Consider the following 12,127-nt stretch of genomic DNA (forward strand, 5'->3'; position numbering starts at 1 on the left):
GTACGTCGCAGCTGCTCGTAGCGCGTGGTTCACTGCATCAGAGCAGGTCCGGTATTTCACGCAGCAGCCAGTTCACGGGCGTCCATAGCAACCAATCACGGCGCAGCAATTACTTCTGGTTCCGGTCCAGCATCCTACTTCCTTTTTAGCAATGGCCACTCTTACGGAAAAGCTGCAGAAGGACATCTCCAAGTACAACTTTCGCTCGTGAGGGTCCATTTTACCAAATGCAAATCAAGTACGTACAAAGGAACCCACACAAAAACAACCATTTCAGGACGGAACAGGAAGGAGAGGAGAATGTTGCCAACACTTCGTAAAGCAGATACGCCAAACCCGCTGTGCACGCAGCAGCGGGATTTGCGCCCCATGCGGTTTGACAAGCGTATTTTTTCACGATGCGTGGCTATGCAGAGTTTTACGCAGCGCGCTTATCACAGAAACACGCACCACGCGGGCCGGCCTTTAAACAACAGCTGCGCATTAAAGATAAGGACACGAAATTTGCAGAGAAGATCTATATGCGATCATAATGTGTGCTAAAAAGCTCATCACTTACCAGTCTGTCGAATTCAGGCGACTGATGGTGTTTGCTTCAACTGTGCCCGACGCTGTAGAGCTTCGATTCCGGCTTGCATTCGCGGCATCGGCGACGTTTCGGCCAAACTAAGGCTCCCGAACTGTTCAGCACACAACAGAATTTCCTTCTCGAGCGTAGAAAGGACAAAGAAAAGTTCCGGGCTCGGTGTCTCCGCATTGCTTGCTTCGACGTCTATTTTGAAGACCCTCTCCGATGCTGCCGATGCCGCTCTCACTAGCTCACTAGCTACAGAACTTCCGGTCCGAGTGTACAATGAACATGAGCCTCATGTTCGCGTCACACAAGCGGAAAACCACTATAAAGTGGCTAGATTTCGGCGCCGATTGCGCGCGTGATGGGGAGGAGTCGGAGGGGGGGAGGAAAACCGGTTTCAGTTCCCCGTTTGGCAAACTTCGCTGCCGCGCACAGCCAAAATATTTCGCGACGCGGCTTGGAGGCGTATCATACCTTCGTAATAGATGCAAACCAAAGATTTGTCCAACTTCTGGTCAGAGTCACTTTAAGGCATCTTCAGGTCTGCCTTACATATGCGTTCCCGCACGTTAACGGAATGCTATGCAGCACACCTGTTTTAGAAGGAACATTATTGTTTCGATGTTTGGCCTGCCAACACCCCGCTCTTTTTCTCTGTTATCGAACATAGTGAAACCAATTTCACCGGTGGCGTCATCCTCACGGAAACACCGTGTATTTCTCTCTTTTTTTTAGATTCTGTGCTATCTTATGCACATATGGGATGGAGGCAGGTCTGCCTGTCGGACCGGGCCGCCCGCAACCTTTGACTTTGACCTTCACGGAGCCAATAGAGATAGCGCAACCCATTCCAGCACAGTTGCCCCTTCGTAATGAACAACTCGTTCCCGGTGGTACGTTAACTGAGTGTGGAGCGGATGGCTGATGCTACGGGTCTTGTCAATAGATAAGGACTAATTTTGTTTCGTACCGCAATACTTCCTACTTCGCATTATTCAAGACATCATAGAAGAGTCAGGCGTCACACGGCTCATTGATGCCCATTTATTTCACCAAAGGCGACGCGGGGCGAATGCTGAACGAGCTCAAGCAACAAATGTGCAGCACCTCCTGGTTAACAGGATCGGCTCGGGATTCGCTTCTGTACAAGGTCGACCCAGAGTTACGCTTTCGAGTACCACCTTCCTTCACGCGACAAACGACGACTGTCCTACATAAGCTATGGCTCAATGTACCGTACAGCGCACGTCTCCCCTTCAAACTTGGAAAGCGTGACTCTCCGAACTGTAGTGAGTGTGGCGTTGTAGAGGATGCAGAACACATCCTTCTCAGGTGTCAGAAATACATTGATGCTCGAAGGGCATTAGAGACAAGCCTCTCTCGTGTGGACTCCCGAGCCTGCGGTATCGCGAAACTGTTAGGTCCTTCGTCGTCCGACAAGGCGCTAAGGGCACTAAGACTTTCTGCATATATCTGGGCTTATGGACATTCTCTGACACGCTGAATGTGTGATGTGTCATGAGTGTGCCCCAGCGATTCCGACATTTTATTCTCACTTGGTCGAAACTTTTGACCCACATGTTGAACTGCATTATCATCTCTGTTCTTCTCTGGACACCATCTCTGTTTTTCATCATCTCATCATCTGTTTGAGCTCTCTGCGTGTAAGTTTACTGGGGTAGCCAGTTCGACTTCGTCGAAACTCACATCCCCATTTCGTTATTTATCACATCACATCACATCACATCACAGTGCAGGTTCCACTTTGGATGATATTACGTGCTGAAATTATACGAAGCAAAGAGAAAAAGCCCGGGGCGCTAACTCCATTTTCTGTGCTTTCCAGGGGTCTCTGTACAGCGAGTGTTAGCGGCAAAACTAGGACCTCTCTGCCCTGCTAGCGCCGTCTGCTTGGGAGCAAATGTGACGCGTCTTCTTCGGCATCCAACGAACTGTGAGAAGTTCTGTGATTGCATAGGAGGCTACGCCTACGAAAAGTCGTGTCCCCAGGGCCTTCACTTCAATCCAGTCCTGAGGATGTGTGACCGGCCAGGACGCGCCGGATGCGGTAAATTCTAAGTTTCGTGCTTAAGTATGAAAACGGAACACCATCGCAGAACGTGCTCATAATGCTTTAGGACGATTTGATTATGAAACGAAAATATGAAGTATGTATTCGATGTATACGTGTTGAGTGTACTTTAAAACGGAGTTTCGTTACCAACTTCCAAAGTTAGTAACGAAATTATCATAAAGTTTCATGAATGTGCAATATTTGTTACTGAGACTACTGTGTCATAGCGTATCCTTTGCTCTTCAAGGAAGCGTAAATGTTTCGCGTACAGGATCATAACTTAGCTCCCTAAAGGCATGACGGAGAGCTGGTGTCGGATACGTTTGGAAGTCATGACCCACCGCACATGTGTGACGTCACAAAGGTGTGCCACCATATGAAGCCCTATTGAAAATGTATCTGAGAGGCCTCTCAGGTCTAATATGTTATGGGACTGAGAGGACCTCTCAGGCCTGTGGACCTCTCAGGCTGACCTCTCAGGCTGAGAGGTCCTCTCAGGCTGGTGGACCTCTCAGGCTGACCTCTCAGGTTGAGAGGACCTCTCAGATTGACAGGACCTCTCAGAAGCTAATGCCCAGATCTGACATCGGAACATCAATGTTCAATTTCGCCGTCTACGCTGCACCTGTCGTCGGAGTGGTATAATCATACAGTGCTATGATACACCAGACACAGATACAGACAAGTACATGTCACAAAACTCCACATATATTGAGTTCCTTCGATTGTACAGATACACTCAAGGCATGCACACTGCTATCTGATTATGTAACAGTTATTTCAAATGTCTTACAGAATTGTGAATATCTAATATTTGTTGAAGGATCGCTCGCAAGAAACTACACGAAACGCTAAATTGCACCAACAGAAACTAGATTTAGCACTTACATGTCTACGAAAGCGTACGAGTCATCATCAACACATACTGTCGTATTCCACAAAGCGTGAACTCATGGGACACATATTCACAATGTCCGTACAGCGGCGATGAAAAATATTCTTGAGGAACTCTGCTTCTCGGTGATCAAGTTCATCAGTTTTACGTATACTTCGGGACTTGCGATGCAACGTCTAGTTTCCCTTGCTTGCTTGTAAGCCACCAACTAACTGGAGAGATTGGGTTCTCACCACCTTGTGTTCTCACCACCTGTCACTTCGTACGAGATTCATCTGTAAGAAATACAACTTCCAGTGTAAGTCAGTGTGTAGGCATCGAAATATATAACACACCGTTTGGCACCCAGCGCCGTTGGAAACGTTACGTGGTTGGTACTCTTCCTATCGGCGCTCATAATGCGTGTCTGCGAACAGTAGTAAAAGCCTAAAGTGAAGAGGAATGGCTGTCAATCACAAAAGCATATTTGAGACATCGTCTACATACCTCAAAAACAGTTACAATCCCGAAGACAAAATGCAAATTACTTGAGATCCGCGGCCGACGTCCTCACACTTCAACGTTTCAAAACAGACTGATTCAACCGCTGGCGACCGGCCGAAACGCTTCCACTTACGTGCAGTGCAATAATGCACGGATTGCAAGAACAATAGCTTCAAGGGGGGAAGGCAATACAAGGTTATCACGGCACTTGTTCCTTGAAGGAATAATGCACAAACACGTGAAATCTTGCGATCTATTTTCCAAAGCGGACGAGGTAGCATGTTCCGCGGCGCGGAAAACACGTAGCAACTTGCTCTGAGAGGTGTTGCACGACGCACTGTCGCAAAGCTGTCTGAGAGGTCCCCCCAAACCTCTCAGGGCTACATGAATGATTATACAACGTCTTCCAGATTTTCTCTAAGAGGTCCTCTCAGACCCCTCTGTGCTGCCTGAAAGGTCCTACCAGACCTTTCAAGATTTCTTGAAAGGACCTCTCAGACCCTTCAGAAGTGCTAAAGGGTCCTACCAGACCTTTCAAGATTTCTTAAAAGGTCCTCTCAGACCTCTTAGGACTGCTTGAGGGGTCCTCTCAGACCCCTCAGAATTTCGTTGACGGTCCTCTCAGACCTCTTAGGAGTGCTTGAGAGGTCCTCTCAGACCTCTCAAAATTTCTTAAAAGGTCCTCTCAGACCTCTTAAGAAATCCTGAGAGGCCTCTCAGATACATTTTCACTAGGGAGGTGATCGAGGACTGCCTTGAGATATGATAAAACAGAACCACGAAGTTTCGTCTAGCGTCCATGGCTTCCAGACTTGGCATAACAAAAACCGGAAGCTGCTGATATTTTGCACGATGACTCAGCGTCATAAGAAATGTCTTACCTTTGATTTGGGTCCCAACTGTCGCTTTAAGAGGACATATCACATAGGTCTCAACTCAAAAATGAACTTTTTTCTGCGATAGATGGCGCCACACGCGCGGCCTTCTTACTCCTCCGATTTTGTAAGAAGTCCATAGCGTCTCTGATTGGAGGACACGACAAGCCCACGTGACAGGCGGAGACCTATGAGCTGGGTTGTGTTTCCTTTATTTTTAGATTTCCTCCTTTCCCCGATTTGTTTTTGCGCGGTGGATTTGGTTGTCTCGCATTTGCTGTTTGGTGTGTACGTTTTACTGGCATTTCTCGAACATGCCGTGTGACTGTCGCTACCGCCGTTACCACCTCGCTTTCTCGTGGATGAAGATTGCTCTGATCGGTAGCAGCGGGCTAAAGCTTTTCACCCGATACGCAGAGACTGTCCGTGGAGGTGTCTATTCGTGATATAGTGATCGTAGTTTTCAGTTTTCGTGGTGTCACAGGATCACGTGTCCCTGAGAGTATCGGGGGACTCCAGTTGAGCTGAATAGCGATTTTTGTCAGAGGCAACGGTATCCAGAAAGGACGCGGGGTTGTCGACGGTCATATGACAGTGCAACATCCCGTTGCAAAACATCCCTGCTTTTCTTGCCAGTGACATGCTGTTGAACCATGACGTTCGTTGCTGTCGATTGGTGTCGTGAAAGCGCTCCCTCAATCGACTCGCATTATTTCATAGTAGAACTCAAGGCCGGTGCGCTCGCACAGGACTACTAGCAAAATTCGATAGGGTTTCGCACTCCCCTTTAGAGCATTGCGCGGGCCTTGTCGGGCCGGGCTTTACGTATTTCGCACGTGCCCGTGCCAGGTTCGGACTCGACAACACATACCATGGTGCGGCATGTACGTCAACAGGCTTCATGAGACTCGACAGCTGAATTTTCGTGTCCATTTTCATGCCTATTTCGTGTAACGGGTCTCGGTTCTTCTTCTTCATAGGGGTTAGAGATGTCAGCCAGATGGCTACGGCTTGCTACTCCAAATTCCACACACATGCACTCACACACGTTGGGGCCCACAGGCGTGGTGGGCGCGTTTGGACAGCAGAAGGAGCGTCCTTCAACAAAGCCAGAGAGGAGCAACCGCGTACACACGACACCGCTCTCTCCGTGAAGCAGAGTGAGACGCTGATCAAGAGGAAAGCTGAAGTGCGGAGTTTGCAGGCGTAGTGCAGGGTTCTGCACGACCCGCTCTATCCTGCAGTGCGGATGCCGGTTTGGAATTTCCCGCGTGTAGCGGGTCGGTTGCGGGTGATATTATTGACACCCGCGCGGGTTGCGAGACTGTTGCGGGCAGCATTTTTGGCACAAGCACTGCTGGCGGGTCGGCCACGAACAAGCAACGGCTACAGCAACAACAACGAAGAGAAAAGATCATACCAAATAATAAGTAAACAAAGGCGCCGCAGCCCCTGCTGGTCGGGTCCGGTTGGGTGCGGATTTCATTTTCTGGTAGAGCGCGGGTGGCGGGTCTTGTCAGAGGAGGTAGGGGTTGGGTATGGATTTCACCCTCAAATAATGGGTTGCACGTCATACGGCCCATTTTGTCCAACTACCAAGCGTCCGCGTCTGGCTTACGCGAACATGTGGGAAAACAAAATGCGTGATAGCGCTTTTCTATAGAAACGGCTGTCTTGCCCCCGTCCCGAGTTTCTTCAGCTATAAAACAAACCAAACAGTGCACGTATGCACAGGTCATGCGCATTTTGGCACTGTAGTCGCCTCTTGAGAAGGGGTAGAGCACTGCATGGGCCGGATTTTCAGACCCGTGCCCTGTCCATACACCAATATTTCCATAATGAGGCCCTATCCAAACCCAACTCTGCTCTAAGTGTTCCCCAGGCTCGCAGCGGGCCCGATGGCCAGTCCCATTTGTCCATTCCAATTTTCTTTCTGTGTTCTCGGGAAGGATAGCTCCATAACATACCCGAAAATCGTGCCAACATTTTGGGGGCGATTTTGTGTAAATAGCCGCCGGATTTATTTATATTTATTTATTTATTTATTTATTTATTTCATGATACTGCGGGCACTGCCCAAGCAGGAGGGGAATAACAAGAATATACAAAACTATCATTGTTAATCACACAACACGGAAACAGCGTCCTCAAATTGGTTAATTGTACAGTTGGCAACATCAAAAGACAACGAGTTCCATTCAGGTATCGTTTTCACAAAAAACGAGTTTTTAAAAATATTCGTACGAGCAAATAACGGCTTAAAGGAGTAAGGATGATGATGACGTGAGGAACGCGCTTGCAAGGGAAGAAGAAACGATCCTGAGTCTAATCTGATATTGCCCTTAAATATCCGAAACAAAAATTTTAAACGAGCAATTTTTCTCCTTTTCAGTAAGGTTGGAATATTTGCGTTCGACATAAGGATGGAAGGAGAGTCCCGCCTTGAGTACTTCCCGAAAATAAATCGCACTGCTTTACGTTGAACCATTTCCAATTTTGCAATATCGGATTTCGTGTGCGGATCCCACACAATGCTAGCGTATTCAAGTTTTGATCTAATTAAGGAGCTAAAAGATAACATCTTCACTTCAGACGGAGCCTGTCGTAATTTTCGCTTCATATTTGAAGCGAAAATTACGACAGGCTCCGTCAGGCTCCGAGCTTTACGACAGGCTCCGAGCTTTCGCATAGCTGCAGAACACGTTAAAGATATATGTTTGGACCATTTTAAATCTGACGTAAAAGTGACGCCTAAGTATTTATATTCAGAGACCTGAGCAACTGTGGTGTTACCAATAGTGTAGTTGAATGGAATGGGTTGCCTTTTGTTGGTTACACGTAACAAAACACTCTTATTATAATTCAGCAGATTTGGCCAATTTCGTGATACAGTGTGCGTGCAGACGGCAGGTGTCAATTTGTTACTTCCCGTATTGTCCTTCACTGTATTATTGTTACGGGTTTAATGCTAGCCGGGCCTTCCTCAACCACGATAAAAATTTCATAATTCCAAGATAAATGCGTACGCGTGTAATGCGTAATGCGTACGCGTACAACATGGTTTTCGCGATTCTTACGAACTTTGACACCGCCTAAATCGACAGCGGTTCAACACAGTGCCGTAAAACTCGGGAAAATATCTTTATTTGCAGTAAGGATTCCATGATAATTTTTTGAACCAAAAGTGCAGGGGGTCGAGCACGACCTTTATGTGATTTGGCCTGGAATGACCCAGAAGCAATCTCTACTCCCACGTCGCGTTGTTCGGCGCCTTTGCGGCTTTTCCGGTTCTCGCGGATTGCTGTGTGGACGCGAGAAGTTGTCTGGCACTCCCGTCGTTCGCGGCGTTCAGTGCCGTAGTGTGGACGTAGCATGATACTTCTTCCAAGTGAAGTGATTTCACGAATAATTGCTTTCCCAATCAGTCTCTTAGGGACTCCAACTTTTCAATGCCGAAGAAAACGCGATCCATACAGCGGCACACTGTATCTGGCTGCATTGGATGTTGTGAACTTACTGATTATTTCAATTTCTCCCGCACGCGGCGCTGGACTGCCACTGATGGCAACGCCTCCTGGCCGAGAGCTACAGGCTTACATACCTGTAGCTAGCTGGAGCTAGGTCTTTAGTTCGGCTAGGTCTCAACCCACAATAGGCAGTAGGCATCAGAAGGCACTGAATGCTACCAACTGATCCACCGAGGCCGGTAGCATATAGGGTATAAGTTAACATCATAACAAAGAGGGTAAATATAATCCATAGATAGAAGACCACAAATTGTGCTAATTTACCCCCAATGTGTGTGGTGCCAATTGCACCAAAGGGATGTATTTTGCCACCTAAATACGGTACATAGCATTGCACCGAATTCTGGTAGGATATGCACAAAAATATGGGATAAAACCCGAAGGTGGTAAAGTTATAAACCTAAGGTCACAGGTTCGATACCAGCACCCAGCTTAAATATATAACCTTGACACCTTTTCTGTTCATCATAATTATGTGATATGCCGTTACAACCTCACAGATGTAACCATTAGACCCCCTTTCATTGTACATGGAAGAATAAAATTGAGCTCGTGAAGAGTTCTATGGCAGATTTTATTTTTAATAGTGTGCATTCAGGACTACACGAGCGTAATAGGCGCAGGTACATCCAGATCTTCCGATTCATTTTCATGGACAACCGAGTTTCCTATTCCTCCCTTAGGTAGTTGGTGGTCTTTTATGCGTTCCTTACTGCAGGAAGTCGTAGTAATTGATACAGAGTAAAAATTGGAGGACGATTACGACTCCTGTAACGCGAATTCCTGCATCAGTTGTGTGTGGTTCAGTGAGGAAGCATTAGTTTGTACACAAAGTGTTTATTTTAGTGTGATGACCATTGCTTTGTGGTTGTTGAAATGGTTGACGAGATGAGTGATGTCTTGTGCGAAAAGGGTGTTTTCAATTACCAAGTCTATGCACGATCCGTGTCGTGTTCAGTTTGCGAACGTCGGTACGTACGTGTGGACTAGTTGATGGGACATGTTTTCTAGGTACGCCGTGTTTTGCCGCTGAAACGTCCTCGTTGAAGTCCCCGACGAAGAGGAGCTTGTTAGTGCTCTAACGTAGATTATACAGATTATACAGGTGCGTAGATTATACAGACGCGCAACCGTTTCGCCGTGGCGCGAGGCGAGAAGTAACACACGGCTATCACTAGTCCACTGGGCGTCTGCACTGCACAATTCTCTTCGATGTTATCTTGGCAGACGTGCACCTCGAGTGGTGTAGAGGTTACACCAGCGCGCAGGCAAATGGAGGCTCCAGCAGCGCGGTTGTTGTCGTTGCGGCGCGCCACTGTGCAGTACTTGAAGCCATCAGCGCGAATTCCAGCGTCTGCGCATTTTTTCGCTTTCCTTTTGCGTCGCAGCTTTCGCCGTTTCGTGCGGACGACGCAGGAGACGGAACTAGCAGTAAGACTGCACATAACTTCTGCCGCTATAATAAGCAAGTTCTAATTATTGATTCAGCCTCTGCAATTTACTTCAATATGTGATAAGATTGCCCGTAGCTTTAATTTCTGCATCTGAATGTGAATGCGGGAAAGCGTAGCACAAAATGTAAGAATGACCTTTCTGACGAGACCTAGGTGCGCTGACACGTGCGCGATGTGTCATGGGAGCACACGATCAAAGGAATTCGAAAGGTGTGCCTTCGATTATCGGCACTGCTTCGCCAGCCTGGAAATGACTTTTGTCCAGAAAGAAATGTCCAGACTTTTGCATGCCACTTTTCGTGTGTTTTTTTTTTCTAGTTAGACTTGCACAGTAAAATGAGTGAGTAAAATATAAGCCACCAACTTATTGATCCATTTCCGATATTTTTACAGTTGATGCCAGTCGTACAAAGCGCCAAGTTGAGACGAACGGAAGCGAAGAAAAGGAATGTCCGTCCTTGGACGTCTGCAACGGCGATGACCCGTACAACACTCGTCTCTTCGCCCACCCAACCGAATGTCATAAGTACTGTAGATGCAGAGGAGGCCACGCGTATGAGATTACATGTCCTCATGGCCTATACTTCAACAAGCTGTATCGTGTCTGTGACATCAAGGACCACTCAACCTGTAAGTACAAGTTTGTAGCCTGCCTCGGCTAATTCTCGTTGTTCACATCAGGTTTCTGTTTCATCCGACGGCACCTATGTCAACCGCCCGAATTCAGATGTTAGCCGCCTGACATTGGGGAGACTGGCGCAACAAAGCCAATAAATAGAGCGAGAGATGTGAACGAGACATAGGCGCTTTGTCTCATTCACATCTCGCTGTGTTTCTTGCGTTTGTTGCGCCATTGTCCCTGACACGAATTGTTACCAACTAGCCCAGTTTATTTTCTTAATGGGCGCTCAATGTCAGAAAATACCCCCAGCCAAAAGGAAATAACAAAATACAGATGAATGGACAGACGGATTTCACTAGGGATGGGCCAACCGAATCCGCGAATTCTTGAGTTCTTATCAGGGATTAGAGATTTAGGAACCCGAATCCCAGTGCCCAAAACGGCGAATCGAATCTTTCGAATCCACTAACCACGTTTGTTTGTTTCTTTTTAAAACTCGCGTCGCCGGAGTTCGCCGAAAGCCTGTTTCGACGGCGGGTGTTTTCTTGTTTGTTTGTCTACATTACTCTGAACTGAAAGAGTTCAGGCAGGAACTATTACGAGTCTAAAAGCAACATGGTGTTGCTTTTGATTGTTTCTTAGTTTTATGGAAATAATTCAGACTCGAGCGTTTATGTATTCCCTGTAGTCGATGGAGAGCTCGTTAAACACATTACACTTAAGAAGAACTAAACGGGCATGTTTTCTCCTAAAATTGAACTATTATTTAATATGTTTTTCATTAAACAAAGATATCAAATTCTGCTTCAAGACACTTTTCACTAGAAGTATTTTTCCCCTGGCTTTTTAAACTCCTTTTTTATATGTAAGAGAGGATTCGAAAGATTCGAGATTCGTGAGATTCGTGGATATGCAGAACCCTCCTTGGACTCGGATTCGAATTCGCAAAATTCTGGAGTCGTTCCATCTCTAGATTTTACCATGTACTAAGCAGCGATTGTTCTACTATCAGAGCAATACCTGTTGAAATATCGGCACCTCCCAAAAGTGCCACATGCGTTCCCGTGATCCTCCCCTCTCGCCATTGACGTGAGGGTGAGTGAAGTCAAGCAGCTGATGAAGCCACTCATGAGTACACTCACGAAGCCTTACCCTTCATGCAGCGTATCGTGAGTGCACTCATGGATGAGGTGTAGTCGCACATGAGGGCCGTATAGTAAGGTTGCTCACGGATGAGGTCTTGCCACGCGGTGGTACCACTGATACACACACTGGTATATAGTGCATTTTCAAGGAGCACATGAGCAGCATTCCGGGACACCCCCTCTGACGCCCAGCTTGACCTGATAGCAGATGACTACGCAAGGAACCTAAGTTTACAGGGTCCCAAGCAGCACAATGTACTGAAAGTCGAGTGCAATAGGGGTGGACGGGTAGGTGGAAGACCTTGAACGAACTGGTGAAACTAAAGAACATTGATAAGACACATACCGTCCACCCCTATTGCACTCGACTTTCGGTACATTGTGCTGCTTGGGGTGGTGCGTGAGTTACATGAGGAGGAACAGATTTGGGCAGGGAGATGAGGACGTATCTGAGGCGAACAATTCCCTTCTCGCGCCG

The 12,127-nt window shown here is 47.2% G+C and overlaps 1 protein-coding gene across 1 annotated transcript in view; it reads left to right on the forward strand.

Annotated features, from left to right (window-relative positions):
- The window catches only part of LOC135396528 (mucin-2-like), a 110,587-nt gene that overhangs the window by 5,941 nt on the left and 92,519 nt on the right, over nt 1-12,127 (forward strand). Inside the window, exons 2-3 of the mRNA XM_064627557.1 lie at nt 2,421-2,642; nt 10,276-10,512. Coding sequence (XP_064483627.1) covers nt 2,421-2,642; nt 10,276-10,512 — 459 coding nt within the window. The remainder of the gene's footprint in view (nt 1-2,420; nt 2,643-10,275; nt 10,513-12,127) is intronic.

Source organism: Ornithodoros turicata, chromosome 6 (assembly GCF_037126465.1).
Source record: "Ornithodoros turicata isolate Travis chromosome 6, ASM3712646v1, whole genome shotgun sequence".
NCBI lineage: Eukaryota > Metazoa > Arthropoda > Arachnida > Ixodida > Argasidae > Ornithodoros > Ornithodoros turicata.